The sequence below is a fragment of the Coregonus clupeaformis genome, chromosome 28, assembly GCF_020615455.1.
Source record: "Coregonus clupeaformis isolate EN_2021a chromosome 28, ASM2061545v1, whole genome shotgun sequence".
NCBI lineage: Eukaryota > Metazoa > Chordata > Actinopteri > Salmoniformes > Salmonidae > Coregonus > Coregonus clupeaformis.
In genome coordinates, this window is record NC_059219.1 from 12,056,406 (window position 1) to 12,075,096 (window position 18,691).

At 46.3% G+C, this 18,691-nt stretch overlaps 1 protein-coding gene across 5 annotated transcripts in view; it reads left to right on the forward strand.

The window, feature by feature from the left end:
- The window catches only part of LOC121556912 (neurobeachin-like protein 2), a 110,773-nt gene that overhangs the window by 70,177 nt on the left and 21,905 nt on the right, over positions 1-18,691 (forward strand). For 4 of the 5 annotated variants that reach the window (XM_045208571.1, XM_045208574.1, XM_045208573.1 and 1 more), the window contains 9 exons: positions 1,938-2,097; positions 8,291-8,393; positions 10,273-10,426; positions 11,089-11,244; positions 11,917-12,076; positions 12,693-12,781; positions 13,930-14,111; positions 15,418-15,949; positions 17,211-17,395. In XM_045208571.1, the coding sequence (XP_045064506.1) occupies positions 1,938-2,097; positions 8,291-8,393; positions 10,273-10,426; positions 11,089-11,244; positions 11,917-12,076; positions 12,693-12,781; positions 13,930-14,111; positions 15,418-15,949; positions 17,211-17,395 (1,721 nt within the window). The remainder of the gene's footprint in view (positions 1-1,937; positions 2,098-8,290; positions 8,394-10,272; positions 10,427-11,088; positions 11,245-11,916; positions 12,077-12,692; positions 12,782-13,929; positions 14,112-15,417; positions 15,950-17,210; positions 17,396-18,691) is intronic. The other variant, XM_045208572.1, reaches the window with a different exon arrangement.

Consider the following 18,691-nt stretch of genomic DNA (forward strand, 5'->3'; position numbering starts at 1 on the left):
AATGTACAGACCAGAGCCATCATCATCCTACAGTACTGTAGTGGCTAATGTACAGACCAGAGCTATCATCATCCTACAGTACTGTAGTGGCTAATGTACAGACCAGAGCCATCATCATCCTACAGTACTGTAGTGGCTAATGTACAGACCAGAGCCATCATCATCCTACAGTACTGTAGTGGCTAATGTACAGACCAGAACCATCATCATCCTACAGTACTGTAGTGGCTAATGTACAGACCAGAACTATCATCATCCTACAGTACTGTAGTGGCTAATGTACAGACCAGAACCATCATCATCCTACAGTACTGTAGTGGCTAATGTACAGACCAGAACCATCATCATCCTACAGTACTGTAGTGGCTAATGTACAGACCAGAACCATCATCATCCTACAGTACATTCCAGAGGTGGTGTCTAGGAGCGTAGAGGAAGTGGGGCTGGTGGTGTGACAGGATATGATGTAATATATGACTGCTGGGCTGAGCATCCTGTTAGGAAACCCTGCTCTAACAATCCCACACAATTACCTCTAAACACACACACACACACTGAGGTATGCTCGTACATGCACGCACTTGCGCACATGCATACAAACACAACACACAAGCACGCAGTGTCACACTGACTCCCCCATGAACCCACTATCACACCCCCTCACACACACACAGTGACTCCCCGTCACAGTGCCACACTGTCACACACCATGTCACGTTGAGAGTAACTCCCTCAACGACAGGTAGTTTTACTTTACTTAGTCATTTGACCTTGGTACCTCTGATTTCTCCCTACAGTAGCATAGATACAGTACAAACACTTCTACATCTTGTAAAACTTTTGAATCTTCTTCTCTTGTCGTGTTACATGGAGCATGTTATACGAAGCAATTTTTTCAGAAAGCAGAGAAAATACAATCTCATCTCCTCTACCCAACTCTCTCCCTCCCCCATCTGTCTCTCCCTCCCCCATCTGTCTCTCCCTCCCCTATCTGTCTCTCCCTCCCCCATCTGTCTCTCCCTCCCCTATCTGTCTCTCCCTCCCCTATCTGTCTCTCCCTCCCCTATCTGTCTCTCCCTCCCCCATCTGTCTCTCCCTCCCCCATCTGTCTCTCCCTCCCCCATCTGTCTCTCCCTCCCCCATCTGTCTCTCCCTCCCCCATCTGTCTCTCCCTCCCCCATCTGTCTCTCCCTCCCCCATCTGTCTCTCCCTCCCCCATCTGTCTCTCCCTCCCCCATCTGTCTCTCCCTCCCCTATCTGTCTCTCCCTCCCCTATCTGTCTCTCCCTCCCCCATCTGTCTCTCCCTCCCCTATCTGTCTCTCCCTCCCTATCTGTCTCTCCCTCCCCTATCTGTCTCTCCCTCCCCATCTGTCTCTCCCTCCCCCATCTGTCTCTCCCTCCCCCATCTGTCTCTCCCTCCCCCATCTGTCTCTCCCTCCCCTATCTGTCTCTCCCTCCCCCATCTGTCTCTCCCTCCCCCATCTGTCTCTCCCTCCCCCATCTGTCTCTCCCTCCCCTATCTGTCTCTCCCTCCCCATCTGTCTCTCCCTCCCCCATCTGTCTCTCCCTCCCCCATCTGTCTCTCCCTCCCCCATCTGTCTCTCCCTCCCCTATCTGTCTCTCCCTCCCCCATCTGTCTCTCCCTCCCCTATCTGTCTCTCCCTCCCCCATCTGTCTCTCCCTCCCCCATCTGTCTCTCCCTCCCCTATCTGTCTCTCCCTCCCCATCTGTCTCTCCCTCCCCCATCTGTCTCTCCCTCCCCTATCTGTCTCTCCCTCCCCCATCTGTCTCTCCCTCCCCCATCTGTCTCTCCCTCCCCCATCTGTCTCTCCCTCCCCCATCTGTCTCTCCCTCCCCCATCTGTCTCTCCCTCCCCTATCTGTCTCTCCCTCCCCCATCTGTCTCTCCCTCCCCCATCTGTCTCTCCCTCCCCCAGGTCCCAGGCTGTATGATCGATATGTCTGTACTGATGGCGTGTCAGTTCCTGTTTGAGCAGGTCTCCAGTGAGGACAACAGTCCGTTGCTCCTGCTGCTCTACCAGCACCTGTTGTTCGACTTCCGCATCTGGAGCAGCAGCCACTTCGCTGTGTGTCTGGGTAAGAGCAGTCAGCCACTGGTAGCCAGTTGTGTAGGCCTTTTGAACATCAGAGCAGTCAGCCACTGGTAGCCAGTTGTGTAGGCCTTTTGAACATCAGAGCAGTCAGCCACTGGTAGCCAGTTGTGTAGGCCTTTTGAACATCAGAGCAGTCAGCCACTGGTAGCCAGTTGTGTAGGCCTTTTGAACATCAGAGCAGTCAGCCACTGGTAGCCAGTTGTGTAGGCCTTTTGAACATCAGAGCAGTCAGCCACTGGTAGCCAGTTGTGTAGGCCTTTTGAACATCAGAGCAGTTGTTGGCTAAAGCACAAACATCTGTGGGAGGGTTATGTCTAGCATGTCGTCCCTACAGTGTGCAAGACTAATCCAGTAACAACAGACTTTGGTTGGCTCTGTCAAAGCTAACTCTACCCCTTTCATATGCATGTAGAGACTCTGTCAAAGCTAACTCTACCCCTTTCATATGCATGTAGAGGCTCTGTCAAAGCTAACTCTGCCCCTTTCATATGCATGTAGAGACTCTGTCAAAGGTACAGTGGGGAAAAAAAGTATTTAGTCAGCCACCAATTGTGCAAGTTCTCCCACTTAAAAAGATGAGCGAGGCCTGTAATTTTCATCATAGGTACACGTCAACTATGACAGACAAAATGAGAAAAATAAATCCAGAAAATCACATTGTAGGATTTTTAATGAATTTATTTGCAAATTATGGTGGAAAATAAGTATTTGGTCAATAACAAAAGTTTCTCAATACTTTGTTATATACCCTTTGTTGGCAATGACACAGGTCAAACGTTTTCTGTAAGTCTTCACAAGGTTTTCACACACTTGCTGGTATTTTGGCCCATTCCTCCATGCAGATCTCCTCTAGAGCAGTGATGTTTTGGGGCTGTCGCTGGGCAACACGGACTTTCAACTCCCTCCAAAGATTTTCTATGGGGTTGAGATCTGGAGACTGGCTAGGCCACTCCAGGACCTTGAAATGCTTCTTACGAAGCCACTCCTTCGTTGCCCGGGCGGTGTGTTTGGGATCATTGTCATGCTGAAAGACCCAGCCACGTTTCATCTTCAATGCCCTTGCTGATGGAAGGAGGTTTTCACTCAAAATCTCACGATACATGGCCCCATTCATTCTTTCCTTTACATGGATCAGTCGTCCTGGTCCCTTTGCAGAAAAACAGCCCCAAAGCATGATGTTTCCACCCCCATGCTTCACAGTAGGTATGGTGTTCTTTGGATGCAACTCAGCATTCTTTGTCCTCCAAACACGACGAGTTGAGTTTTTACCAAAAAGTTATATTTTGGTTTCATCTGACCATATGACATTCTCCCAATCCTCTTCTGGATCATCCAAATGCACTCTAGCAAACTTCAGACGGGCCTGGACATGTACTGGCTTAAGCAGGGGGGACACGTCTTGCACTGCAGGATTTGAGTCCCTGGCGGCGTAGTGTGTTACTGATGGTAGGCTTTGTTACTTTGGTCCCAGCTCTCTGCAGGTCATTCACTAGGTCCCCCCGTGTGGTTCTGGGATTTTTGCTCACCGTTCTTGTGATCATTTTGACCCCACGTTGTGAGATCTTGCGTGGAGCCCCAGATCGAGGGAGATTATCAGTGGTCTTGTATGTCTTCCATTTCCTAATAATTGCTCCCACAGTTGATTTCTTCAAACCAAGCTGCTTACCTATTGCAGATTCAGTCTTCCCAGCCTTGTGCAGGTCTACAATTTTGTTTCTTGTGTCCTTTGACAGCTCTTTGAGCTCTTTGGTCTTGGCCATAGTGGAGTTTGGAGTGTGACTGTTTGAGGTTGTGGACAGGTGTCTTTTATACTGATAACAAGTTCAAACAGGTGCCATTAATACAGGTAACGAGTGGAGGACAGAGGAGCCTCTTAAAGAAGAAGTTACAGGTCTGTGAGAGCCAGAAATCTTGCTTGTTTGTATGTGACCAAATACTTATTTTCCACCATAATTTGCAAATAAATTCATTAAAAATCCTACAATGTGATTTTCTGGAGAAAAAAATTCTAATTTTGTCTGTCATAGTTGACGTGTACCTATGATGAAAATTACAGGCCTCTCTCATCTTTTTAAGTGGGAGAACTTGCACAATTGGTGGCTGACTAAATACTTTTTTCCCCCACTGTAACTCTGCCCCTTTCATATGCATGTAGAGACTCTGTCAAAGGTAACTCTGCCCCTTTCATATGCATGTAGAGACTCTGTCAAAGGTAAATCTGCCCCTTTCATATGCATGTAGAGACTCTGTCAAAGGTAACTCTGCCCCTTTCATATGCATGTAGAGACTCTGTCAAAGGTAACTCTGCCCCTTTCATATGCATGTAGAGACTCTGTCAAAGGTAACTCTGCCCCTTTCATATGCATGTAGAGACTCTGTCAAAGCTAACTCTGCCCCTTTCATATGCATGTAGAGACTCTGTCAAAGGTAACTCTGCCCCTTTCATATGCATGTAGAGACTCTGTCAAAGCTAACCCTGCCCCTTTCATATGCATGTAGAGACTCTGTCAAAGGTAACTCTGCCCCTTTCATATACAAGTAAAGACTCTATCAAAGCTAACCCTGCCCCTTTCATATACAAGTAGAGGCTCTGTCAAAGCTAACCCTGCCCCTTTCATATGCAAGTAGCCCAGGGATTTATAGAGACAGACTGAGGCATAAGCCTTTGGTACAGAGGGAATATATTATCATTATCATTATTATTACCCACTGATACTGTATGAATCAATACCCTCCAGGATGTAAGTCTGTGCTCATGTAACATCATATAAATGCATGCTGTTTTCCAGTGGTACATTTTCAGACTGCATTGTCAGTCAATAACATACAGTGAGGGAAAAAAGTATTTGATCCCCTGCTGATTTTGTACGTTTGCCCACTGACAAAGACATGATCAGTCTATAATTTTAATGGTAGGTTTATTTGAACAGTGAGAGACAACAAAAAAATCCATAAAAACAAATGTCAAAAATGTTATAAATTGATTTGCATTTTAATGAGGGAAATAAGTATTTGACCCTTCTGCAAAACATGACTTAGTACTTGGTGGCAAAACCCTTGTTGGCAATCACAGAGGTCAGACGTTTCTTGTAGTTGGCCACCAGGTTTGCACACATCTCAGGAGGGATTTTGTTCCACTCCTCTTTGCAGATCTTCTCCAAGTCATTAAGATTTCGAGGCTGACGTTTGGCAACTCAAACCTTCAGCTCCCTCCACAGATTTTCTATGGGATTAAGGTCTGGAGACTGGCTAGGCCACTCCAGGACCTTAATGTGCTTCTTCTTGAGCCACTCCTTTGTTGCCTTGGTCGTGTGTTTTGGGTCATTGTCATGCTGGAATACCCATCCACGACCCATTTTCAATGCCCTGGCTGAGGGAAGGAGGTTCTCACCCAAGATTTGACGGTATATGGCCCCGTCCATCATCCCTTTGATGCGGTGAAGTTGTCCTGTCCCCTTAGCAGAAAAACACCCCCAAAGCATAATGTTTCCACCTCCATGTTTGACGGTGGGGATGGTGTTCTTGGGGTCATAGTAAGCATTCCTCCTCCTCCAAACACGGTGAGTTGAGTTGATGCCAAAGAGCTCGATTTTGGTCTCATCTGACCACAACACTTTCACCCAGTTCTCCTCTGAATCATTCAGATGTTCATTGGCAAACTTCAGACGGCCCTGTATATGTGCTTTCTTGAGCAGGGGGACCTTGCGGGCGCTGCAGGATTTCAGTCCTTCACGGCGTAGTGTGTTACCAATTGTTTTCTTGGTGACTATGGTCCCAGCTGCCTTGAGATCATTGACAAGATCCTCCCGTGTAGTTCTGGGCTGATTCCTCACCGTTCTCATGATCATTGCAACTCCACGAGGTGAGATCTTGCATGGAGTCCCAGGCCGAGGGAGATTGACAGTTCTTTTGTGTTTTCTTCCACCAGCTGTTGTCACCTTCTCACCAAGCGACTTGGCGATGGTCTTGTAGCCCATTCCAGCCTTGTGTAGGTCTACAATCTTGTCCCTGACATCCTTGGAGAGCTCTTTGGTCTTGGCCATGGTGGAGAGTTTGGAATCTGATTGATTGATTGCTTCTGTGGACAGGTGTCTTTTATACAGGTAACAAACTGAGATTAGGAGCACTCCCTTTAAGCGCTACCTGTATAAAAGACACCTGGGAGCCAAAAATCTTTCTGATTGAGAGGGGGTCAAATACTTATTTCCCTCATTAAAATGCTAATAAATTTATAACATTTTTGGCATGCGTTTTTATGGATTTTTTTGTTGTTATTCTGTCTCTCAAATAGACCTACCATTAAAATTATAGACTGATCATTTATTTTTCAGTGGGCAAACGTACAAAATCAGCAGGGGATCAAATACTTTTTTCCCTCACTGTAGAAGTGAAGGACAAGCGTCCCAAATAGCACCCTATTCCCTAAATAGTGCACCACTACTTTTGGTAGTGCACTAAATAGGGAATAGGGGATAGGGTGCTATTTGGGACGCAACCAATGTGCATGATGTGTTATCTGAAGGCCATGTCCAGTACCTCATATTGATGTGTTATCTGTGAAGGCCATGTCCAGTACCTCATATTGATGTGTTATCTGTGAAGGCCATGTCCAGTACCTCATATTGATGTGTTATCTGAAGGCCATGTCCAGTACCTCATATTGATGTGTTATCTGAAGGCCATGTCCAGTACCTCATATTGATGTGTTATCTGTGAAGGCCATGTCCAGTACCTCATATTGATGTGTTGTCTGTGAAGGCCATGTCCAGTACCTCATATTGATGTGTTGTCTGTGAAGGCCATGTCCAGTACCTCATATTGATGTGTTATCTGAAGGCCATGTCCAGTACCTCATATTGATGTGTTATCTGTGAAGGCCATGTCCAGTACCTCATATTGATGTGTTATCTGAAGGCCATGTCCAGTACCTCATATTGATGTGTTATCTGTGAAGGCCATGTCCAGTACCTCATATTGATGTGTTATCTGTGAAGGCCATGTCCAGTACCTCATATTGATGTGTTATCTGAAGGCCATGTCCAGTACCTCATATTGATGTGTTATCTGAAGGCCATGTCCAGTACCTCATATTGATGTGTTATCTGTGAAGGCCATGTCCAGTACCTCATATTGATGTGTTATCTGAAGGCCATGTCCAGTACCTCATATTGATGTGTTATCTGAAGGCCATGTCCAGTACCTCATATTGATGTGTTATCTGTGAAGGCCATGTCCAGTACCTCATATTGATGTGTTGTCTGTGAAGGCCATGTCCAGTACCTCATATTGATGTGTGGTCTGTGAAGGCCATGTCCAGTACCTCATATTGATGTGTTATCTGAAGGCCATGTCCAGTACCTCATATTGATGTGTTGTCTGTGAAGGCCATGTCCAGTACCTCATATTGATGTGTTGTCTGTGAAGGCCATGTCCAGTACCTCATATTGATGTGTTATCTGTGAAGGCCATGTCCAGTACCTCATATTGATGTGTTATCTGAAGGCCATGTCCAGTACCTCATATTGATGTGTTGTCTGTGAAGGCCATGTCCAGTACCTCATATTGATGTGTTATCTGTGAAGGCCATGTCCAGTACCTCATATTGATGTGTTATCTGAAGGCCATGTCCAGTACCTCATATTGATGTGTTATCTGTGAAGGCCATGTCCAGTACCTCATATTGATGTGTTATCTGTGAAGGCCATGTCCAGTACCTCATATTGATGTGTTATCTGTGAAGGCCATGTCCAGTACCTCATATTGATGTGTTATCTGTGAAGGCCATGTCCAGTACCTCATATTGATGTGTTATCTGAAGGCCATGTCCAGTACCTCATATTGATGTGTTATCTGTGAAGGCCATGTCCAGTACCTCATATTGATGTGTTGTCTGTGAAGGCCATGTCCAGTACCTCATATTGATGTGTTGTCTGTGAAGGCCATGTCCAGTACCTCATATTGATGTGTTATCTGAAGGCCATGTCCAGTACCTCATATTGATGTGTTATCTGTGAAGGCCATGTCCAGTACCTCATATTGATGTGTTGTCTGTGAAGGCCATGTCCAGTACCTCATATTGATGTGTTGTCTGTGAAGGCCATGTCCAGTACCTCATATTGATGTGTTGTCTGTGAAGGCCATGTCCAGTACCTCATATTGATGTGTTGTCTGTGAAGGCCATGTCCAGTACCTGTCATTTGTGATCAAGGCCGGGAATCAGCGCATGAGGAAGAAGTATGGAGTACAGTACATCCTGGATACCATACGGACACACTACAGGTACCTCAATAACCTTTACACTCCATGTACCTCAATAACCCTTTACACTCCATGTACCTCAATAACCCTTTACACTCCAGGTACCTCAATAACCTTTACACTCCAGGTACCTCAATAACCCTTTACACTCCAGGTACCTCAATAACCTTTACACTCCAGGTACCTCAATAACCCTTTACACTCCAGGTACCTCAATAACCCTTTACACTCCAGGTACCTCAATAACCCTTTACACTCCAGGTACCTCAATAACCTTTACACTCCAGGTACCTCAATAACCCTTTACACTCCAGGTACCTCAATAACCCTTTACACTCCAGGTATCTCAATAACCTTTACACTCCAGGTACCTCAATAACCCTTTACACTCCAGGTACCTCAATAACCCTTTACACTCCAGGTACCTCAATAACCCTTTACACTCCAGGTACCTCAATAACCCTTTACACTCCAGGTACCTCAATAACCCTTTACACTCCAGGTACCTCAATAACCTTTACACTCCAGGTACCTCAATAACCCTTTACACTCCAGGTACCTCAATAACCCTTTACACTCCAGGTACCTCAATAACCCTTTACTATGGTAATCATCATCTTGATGACACAAATTATGAATTGTGACTTACCTATGCTTCTTAAAATCTAGATGGCAAAAAAATGTATGATAGATTTATGTACATGTGGATGTCTCTGTTGTTTGTATGCCTCCATATGTACATACAGTGGCTTTCGAAAGTATTCACCCCCCTTGGCATTTTTCCTATTTTGTTGCCTTACAACCTGGAATTAAAATTGATTTTTGGGGGGTTTGTATCATTTGATTTACACAACATGCCTACCACTTTGAAGATGCAAAATATTTTTTGGGGTGAAACAAACAAGAACTTGAGCGTGCATAACTAATTACCCCCCATATTTTTTTTTTTTAAGCAATGGCTTTTTTCTGGCCACTCTTCCGTAAAGCCCAACTCTGTGGAGAGTATGGCTTAAAGTGGTCCTATGGACAGATACTCCAATCTCCGCTGTGGTGCTTTGCAGCTCCTTCAGGCTTATCTTTGGTGTCTTTGTTGCCTCTCTGATTAATGCCCTCCTTGCCTGGTCTGTGAGTTTTGGTGGGCGGCCCTCTCTTGGCAGGTTTGTTGTGGTGCCATAATCTTTCAATTTTTTAATAATGGATTTAATGGTGCTCCGTGGGATGATCAAAGTTTCGGTTATTTTTTTATAACCCAACCCTGATCTGTTCTTCTCCACAACTTTGTCCTTGACCTGTTTGGAGAGCTCCTTGGTCTTCATGGTGCCGCTTGCTTGGTGGTGCCCCTTGCTTAGTGGTGTTGCAGACTCTGGGGCCTTTCAGAACAGGTGTATATATACTGAGATCATGTGACAGATCATGTGACACTTAGATTGCACACAGGTGGACTTTATTTAACTAATTATGTGACTTCTGAAGGTAATTGGTTGCACCAGATCTTATTTAGGGGCTTCATAGCAAAGGCGGTGAATACATATGCACGCACCACTTTTCAGTTATTTATTTTTTTGAATTTTTTGAAACAAGTAATTTTTTTCATTTCACTTCACCAATTTGGACTATTTTGTGTATGTCCATTTTTATTTTTTTTTTTACCTTTTATTTAACTAGGCAAGTCAGTTAAGAACAAATTCTTATTTACAATGACGGCCTACACCGTCACCGTCATTACATGAAATCCAAATAAAAATCAATTTAAATTACAGGTTGTAATGCAACAAAATAGGAAAAACGCCAAGGGGGATGAATACTTTTGCAAGGCACAGTATCTGATTGTTAATCGGTGTGTGGTGTGTGTGTGTGTGTGTGTGTGTGTGCGCGCGCCTGCTTACCTGTGTGTTCTCAGTGTGGAGAAAGATGGCAGTCCTCTGTCTGATGAAAAGCAGACTGTTCAGATCTCTCTGTTCTCTCTGCTGAGAGACGTCCTCCTCAAGTCTCCTACTCCTGAAGAGCTCCACAGCATCTTGGCCTACACCCTGACTATAGGAGAGGAGCAGCAGGTATGAACGCACACACATAGACAGACTTACTCCCTGTCTTTATTAAGAGGCTTTTTGGATCTATCCCTGTCCTCTCTTGAACCCTGTAATTCCACACACATGTCCCCTCCCTCTCTTTCCCTCCCTCTCTCATGCTTTCTATCCTCTGCATCTCCCCTCTTCTCAACCTCCCACCTCCCACCTCTATCTCTCCTCTTCTCAACCTCCCACCTCTATCTCTCCTCTTCTCAACCTCCCACCTCTATCTCTCCTCTTCTCAACCTCCCACCTCTATCTCTCCTCCTCTCAACCTCCCACCTCTATCTCTCCTCTTCTCAAACTCCCACCTCTATATCCCCTCCTCTCAACCTCCCACCTCTATCTCTCCTCCTCTCAACCTCCCCCCTCTATTTCTCCTCCTCTCAACCTCCCCCCTCTCCTCTCTTCCCCTCTCTCCCCACCCCTCTCTCTCTTCCCCTCTCTTCCCCACCCCTTTCTCCCCCTCTCTCCCCACCCCTCCCCTCTCTTTCCCACCCCTCTCTTCCCCTCTCCTCTCTCCCTTCTTTCTCTCTCCACTCCCTATATTCATCCAAATCACTTACTCTCACCGTCCTGTTCTCTCCCCCCACCTCTCCCTCTCCCCCCTCCCTCTCCCCCCTCCCTCCTCTCTCTCTCTCCATCAGGTGGTGAGTGCGTTAGATGTGGTTTACAGTCTGTTGAAGAACACCCCTCCCAGAGAGCAGGTCCAGGCTGTGCTGTTGGAGTGGGGAGTAGAGCAGCTCTACTGTCTGCTGCTCAAAGACACATTTGGAGACGAGGCCAGGGAGAGAGTCTTCAGGGTTAGTCAGTCTGCTGCATCACACCACCACACCACATCATCACACCACCACACCACATCATACCTCCACCACATCATCACCACATCATACTACCAACACATCACACTACTACACCATCACATCACCATACCACACCACCATTACACCACCACACCACCATACCACACCATTACACCACATCACCATAACACACCATTACACCACCATACCACACCACCATTACACCACCATACCACACCACCATACAACACCATTACACCACCACATCATCATACCACACCATTACACCACCATGCCACACCATTACACCATCACACCATCACCACCACCGCACCATTACACCACCACATTACATTTACAAACATGCCACATATTAGACCCTCCTGTCAGTCAGTATTTTGTGAAAGCCACTGCTGAGGTTGCGAAATTCCAGTAACTCCTGAAATAAGCAGGAAATCTGGAATCCTCCAACCAGGATTTCTGGAAAACCTGTGCACGTTGGGGAAGTTACCCAAGATACTGCAACTATACCCATTCTGTATTCAGAGTTTGACCTAGCCATACACTCAATACACAATCTCCCCATCTTTCCTAGTTTATCTGAGCCGTAGGTCAGTGTTGTTGAAATCTCATCAAACACATCTCCTGCTCTCCCCCTTGGTCATTGGTCAGGTTCTGTTCAAGATCCTGAAGAGTGAGCGAGTGTCTGAGCGCGCCAAGCAACGTGTCAAGTTGAAGGATTTTGGATACCTGGGTCTTGTCTGTTTCCTAGGAGACGCCCCCGTAACCATGACCACCGTGCGCTGTCTGTACGAGCAGGTCCTCGCTACAGGTAGGCCTCAGATATAGCCTCTGACTGTGTCCCAAATGGCACCCTATCCCCTTTATATTGTATAGTGCACTAGTTTTGACTAGGGCCCATAGGGCTCTGGTCAAAAGTAGTGCACTATATAGGGAATAGTGTGCCATTTGGGACACTTCATCTGAAGGGACAGACAGGGGAATACTGAGAGGAAGGAGGTATGAGGTACATTATGTAGTTGCTAAGTAATGAGTCCATTTGGTCCGTGGTCTGAGTCCGTAGTCCTCTGTAGCTCAGCTGGTAGAACACGGCACTTGTAACGCCAAGGTAGTGGGTTCGATCCCCGGGACCACCCATACACAAAAATGTATGCACGCATGACTGTAAGTCGCTTTGGATAAAAGCGTCTGCTAAATGGCAGATTATTATATGATTATTTAAAATGGCAGGTCTGTTTTTGGCCTGTTTGTCTGTACAGTCATCATTTTACAATGAATGTTATTATTGTATTGATGGCTAGTCTTCAGAAAAGCTTTAGAGCTGAAATGTCAACAACTATAACCCCTCTCCTTGTTGCTCCTATAGTATGTATCCCTATAGGGGATATACTTTACTGTGTCCTGCTGAATCTCATTGTTTTGTCTAGATGCCACTCCTAACTTCAGAGACCTGCTGGCTGTGGTTTATCTGTCCCACCGTGCTGAGCTCACTGTCCGTCTGGACGTCTGTCGCAAGGTCAGTCCCTACCTACTCTAGTCCTCTTTCCCCTCCTCTGTCCTCTTTCCCCTCCGCTGTCCTCTTTCCCCTCCGCTGTCCTCTTTCCCCTCCGCTGTCCTCTTTCCCCTCCGCTGTCCTCTTTCCTCTCCGCTGTCCTCTTTCCCGTCCGCTGTCCTCTTTCCTCTCCGCTGTCCTCTTTCCCCTCCGCTGTCCTCTTTCCCCTCCGCTGTCCTCTTTCCCCTCCGCTGTCCTCTTTCCCCTCCGCTGCTCTCTTTCCCCTCCGCTGCTCTCTTTCCCCTCCGCTGTTCTCTTTCCCCCCCGCTGGCCTCTTTCCCCCCCGCTGGCCTCTTTACTCTCTGCTGTCCTCTTTCCTCTCCGCTGTACATCTTCACATTCACTCAGGTCATTACTAAGTATAATGTATAATTACTATATAACTAATGTAAATGTAAATGTAAGTATAGTACAATTGAAGCTAAAGGTATAGACTATTGGGAAGATAAAGGTATAGACTATTGGGCAGATAAAGGAACCTCTTTAAGGACCTCCTGGGATAGGATAAAGTAATCATTCTACCCCCCAAAATTAAATAAAATAATAATAATAATAATAATAATAAATGTATAATTGTAAAGTGGTTATCCCACTGGCTATAGGGTGAATGCACCAATTTGTAGTCGCTCTGGATAAGAGCGTCTGCTAAATGACGTAAATGTGCCCTTGAGCAAGGCACTTAACCCTAATTGCTCCTGTAAGTCGCTCTGGATAAGAGCGTCTGCTAAATGACTAAAATGTAAATGTAAATGTATAAAGGCTTGATTGTTGCCTGTTTTTCTCTCTCTCTCTCTCTCTCTCTCTCTCTCTCTCTCTCTCTCTCTCTCTCTCTCTCCCTTTCTCTCTCTCTCTCTCTCTCTCTCTCTCTCTCTCTCTCTCTCTCTCTCTCTCTCTCTCTCTCTCTCTCTCTCTCTCTCTCTCTCTCTCTCTCTCTCTCTCTCTCTCTCTCTCTCTCTCTCTCTCTCTCAATTCAATTAAATTCAATTCAATTTAAGGGCTTTATTGGCATGGGAAACGTATGTTAACATTGCCAAAGCAAGTGAAGTAGATAGTAAACAAAAGTCTTGCTCCTCTCTCGCTCTCTCTCGCTCCTCTCTCTCTCCCTCTCCCAGCTCTTCAACCTGATCTACAACAGTGAGGACTGTGTTCGTCAGCTGGCCCGTCAGCCAGGCTGGCAGGGTATGTTAACTAAGCTCTATATGAAGTCCTATGAGTCCCGTGGTGCCTCCCTGGCCGGCTCCAGCACCCACAGCTCCCTGGACCCCTCCTCCTCCTCCTCCCGCCCCCCTCTCAGGTAAGGATGAGTTCCATTAGTCGATTGAGGGAATCTGTATCGATTCGAAAAGTTGGGAATCAATAATAACAAACTTAAGTGATATTTTAAATTTCTGGACAGAGTTGAAATAAACAAGATGTATTTTTTGATTCAGCTGTTTACCCCTGCTATAGATCAGTTAACATGTGTTCAGCTCTTTACCCATCCTATAGATCAGTTAACATGTGTTCAGCTCTTTACCCCTGCTATAGATCAGTTAACATGTGTTCAGCTCTTTACCTCTGCTATAGATCAGTTAACATGTGTTCAGCTCTTTACCCCTGTTATAGATCAGTTAACATGTGTTCAGCTCTTTACCCCTGCTATAGATCAGTTAACATGTGTTCAGCTCTTTACCTCTGCTATAGATCAGTTAACATGTGTTCAGCTCTTTACCCCTGTTATAGATCAGTTAACATGTGTTCAGCTCTTTACCCCTGTTATAGATCAGTTAACATGTGTTCAGCTCTTTACCTCTGCTATAGATCAGTTAACATGTGTTCAGCTCTTTACCCCTGCTATAGATCAGTTAACATGTGTTCAGCTCTTTACCTCTGCTATAGATCAGTTAACATGTGTTCAGCTCTTTACCCCTGTTATAGATCAGTTAACATGTGTTCAGCTCTTTACCCCTGCTATAGATCAGTTAACATGTGTTCAGCTCTTTACCTCTGCTATATATCAGTTAACATGTGTTCAGCTCTTTACCCATGCTATATATCAGTTAACATGTGTTCAGCTCTTTACCCCTGTTATAGATCAGTTAACATGTGTTCAGCTCTTTACCCCTGTTATAGATCAGTTAACATGTGTTCAGCTCTTTACCCCTGCTATAGATCAGTTAACATGTGTTCAGCTCTTTACCTCTGCTATAGATCAGTTAACATGTGTTCAGCTCTTTACCCCTGCTATAGATCAGTTAACATGTGTTCAGCTCTTTACCCATGCTATATATCAGTTAACATGTGTTCAGCTCTTTACCTCTGCTATAGATCAGTTAACATGTGTTCAGCTCTTTACCTCTGCTATAGATCAGTTAACATGTGTTCAGCTCTTTACCCCGTTATAGATCAGTTAACATGTGTTCAGCTCTTTACCCCTGTTATAGATCAGTTAACATGTGTTCAGCTCTTTACCTCTGTTATAGATCAGTTAACATGTGTTCAGCTCTTTACCCCTGTTATAGATCAGTTAACATGTGTTCAGCTCTTTACCTCTGCTATAGATCAGTTAACATGTGTTCAGCACACACAACTTACTATATGTTGAACTCCTCCCCTCTCAGGAGAGACCACAACATGGTCATAGAAGACTCCCAGGACGCTCGCACAGACGTCTTCCTCCCTTACACCTCGCCGGAGGAGGAAGAGGAGGAGGGGGGAGATGGCGAGGGCCTGGGAGGGAGGAATATCTCAGAGGGTTTCTCCGACTTCTCTCAGTCTTCCCCTAACAGCAGTGGAGGCACGTTGAAGGACTTTGACTCGGTGGAGCAGGGGAGCCGCTCGTCCTCCTTGTCCAACACCGTGGACATCCCCTCCACTCGGCTCCAAGGGGAGGCCCCCTACCACCCTCTGTCCCCGTTCGGCACCTCTCCCTTTGAGCTGGAGCTGGGGGGTATGAGGGGCGAGACTGGGACAGGGAACCACACCCCTGCGGGGGGTAGTCAGGCAGACACCCCCTCCCCCCTGGAGCACAGCCGGCCGTTCCCCTCTCTGAGACCCAGGAAGAGCTCCAGTCTGTCCAACGTGCTGGACGACACCAACTATGGAACTGACCCCCAGGCAGCTGACACCATCTCCAACACCTCCAACCCACAGGTACTGCTGCCCTGCCCTGCCCTAACCTTAACCCTAACCACAGGTACTGAGCATTCCTAGGAGGTATGTTGTGTGATTTTTGGATAAACTGCACCAAATTTGTCGAATATGAAGTCAAGACCTGTGTTTTGGGAAGTGTCCCATATTCAGAATGCTAACCGAATTCTTTGGAAAAGTGTCAGTCAGAAAACCGCAAGTATTAGCACCTTTAAGCATATTTCAGAGTCCACAGCCGCAGAGCCGTGATAGTCTGGCAGACTCTGTGACCCCCATTTGCAGGGGTCGCACAGCCCAACATAATACATCCCAAAAACTCTCAACCTACGTGGCTCCTATTCAACCAACGTGGCTCAGTGTACATGGCTCCTATTCAACCAACGTGGCTCAGTGTACATGGCTCCTATTCAACCGACGTGGCTCAGTGTACATGGCTCCTAGTCAACCAACGTGGCTCAGTGTACATGGCTCCTATTCAACCAACGTGGCTCAGTGTACATGGCTCCTATTCAACCAACGTGGCTCAGTGTACATGGCTCCTAGTCAACCAACGTGGCTCAGTGTACATGGCTCCTATTCAACCAACGTGGCTCAGTATACATGGCTCCTATTCAACCAACGTGGCTCAGTGTACATGGCTCCTAGTCAACTGAATGTGATGAGGGATAGCGCCATTATGAGAAAAAACCTACGGTCCAATATCCTAGAATACGGCTCTGCGGACGTGGTTTAGTCCGTCTCCAACCCAATGTACTGTAACTGTGTGTGTAACTGTGATTATTATGTGTGTGTGTGTGTGTGTGTGTTTAACTGTGATTATGATGTGTGTGTGTCTAACTGTGATTATGATGTGTGTGTGTAACTGTGATTATGATGCGTGTGTGTAACTGTGATTATGATGCGTGTGTGTAACTGTGATTATGATGTGTGTTGTGTGTGTGTAACTGTGATTATGATGTGTGTTGTGTGTGTGTGTAACTGTGATTATGATGTGTGTGTGTGTAACTGTGATTATGATGTGTGTTGTGTGTGTGTGTAACTGTGATTATGATGTGTGTTGTGTGTGTGTGTAACTGTGATTATGATGTGTGTTGTGTGTGTGTGTAACTGTGATTATGATGTGTGTGTGTGTGTGTAACTGTGATTATGATGTGTGTGTAACTGTGATTATGATGTGTGTGTAACTGTGATTATGATGTATGTGTAACTGTGCTTATGATGCGTGTGTCTAACTGTGATTATGATGTATGTGTCGTCCTTTCAGCAGACACCAGAGGAGGAGCTGTGTAACCTGCTGACTAACATGGTGTTCTCTGTGATGTGGAGAGGCAGTGGGGCGGAGGGGGGGGGGGACGCCGTGTGGCGGGAGAGGGGACAGGTCTTCTCTGTCCTCACCAAGCTGGGCTCCTCCTGCCAACTGGTCCGCCCGCCTGACGATATCAAATGCAGGTCAGCCAGTCAGTCGGTCGACAGCCAGCCAGTCAGTCAGCTATTCAGTTAGTTAGTTAGTTAGTTAGCCAGCCAGCCAGCCAGCCAGTCAGTCAGTCAGTCAGTCAGTCGGTCGACAGCCAGCTAGCCAGTCAGCTATTCAGTTAGTTAGCCAGTCAGTCAGTCAGCGATTCAGTCAGCCAGTCAGTCAGTCAGTCAGCTATTCAGTTAGTCAGCCAGTCAGCCAGCCAGCCAGTTAGTCACTCCCACTGTCATTGATATGCAACTCCCTCTGTCTGATGTCAGTATACAGATTCATTAAGGTGACTTCAAATCCAATTGTATTTGTCACCTGCTTTGTAAACAGCAGGTGTAGCCTAACAGTAAAATGCTGACTGACGGGCCCTTCCCAACAGGTCAGAGAGATAAATAAGAGGAATAAATCCACAGTAATGCTAACTAGGCTGTATACACGGGGTACCAGTACCGAGTCCATGTGCAGGGGTACGAGGACATTGAGGTAGCTATGTTCATATAGGTTAAAGTGACTAGGCAACAGGATAGATAATAAACAGTAGCAGCAGCGTATGTGATGAGTCAAAAGAGTTAGTGCAAAAAGGGTCAATGCAGATAGTCCGGGTAGCTATTTGGTTAACTATTTAGCAGTCTTATGGCTTGCGGGTAGAAGCTGTTCAGGGTGCTGTTGGTTCCAGACTTGGTGCATTGGTACCGCTTGCCGTGCGATAGCAGAGAGAACAGTCTGTGACTTGGGTGGCTGGAGTCTTTTACAATTTCTAGGGCCTTCCTCTTTCTAGGGCCTTCCTCTGACACCTTCTGGTATAGAGGTCCTGGATGGCAGGAAGCTCGGCCTCAGTGATGTACTGGGCTGTAGGCACTAACCTCTGTAGCGCCTTGCTGTCAGAAGCAGCCAGTCAGGATGCTCTCAATGGTGCAGCTGTAGAGCTTTTTGAGGATCTGAGGGCCCATGCCAAATCTTTTCAGCCTCCTGAGGGGGAAGAGGTGTTGTCGTGCCTCCTTCACAACTGTGTTGGTGTGTGTGGACCATGATAATTCCTTAGTGATGTGGACACCAAGGAACTTGAAGTTCTCGACCCGCTCCACTACAGCCCCGTCGATTTGAATGGGGGTGTGCTCGGCCCTCCGTTTCCTGTAGTCAACGATCAGCTCCTTTGTGTTGCTGAAGTTGAGGGAGATTTTGTTGTCCTGATACCACACTGCCAGGTCTCTGACCGCCTCCCTATAGGCTGTCTCATCGTCGTCGGTGATCAGGCCTACCACCGTCGTGTCGTCAGAAAA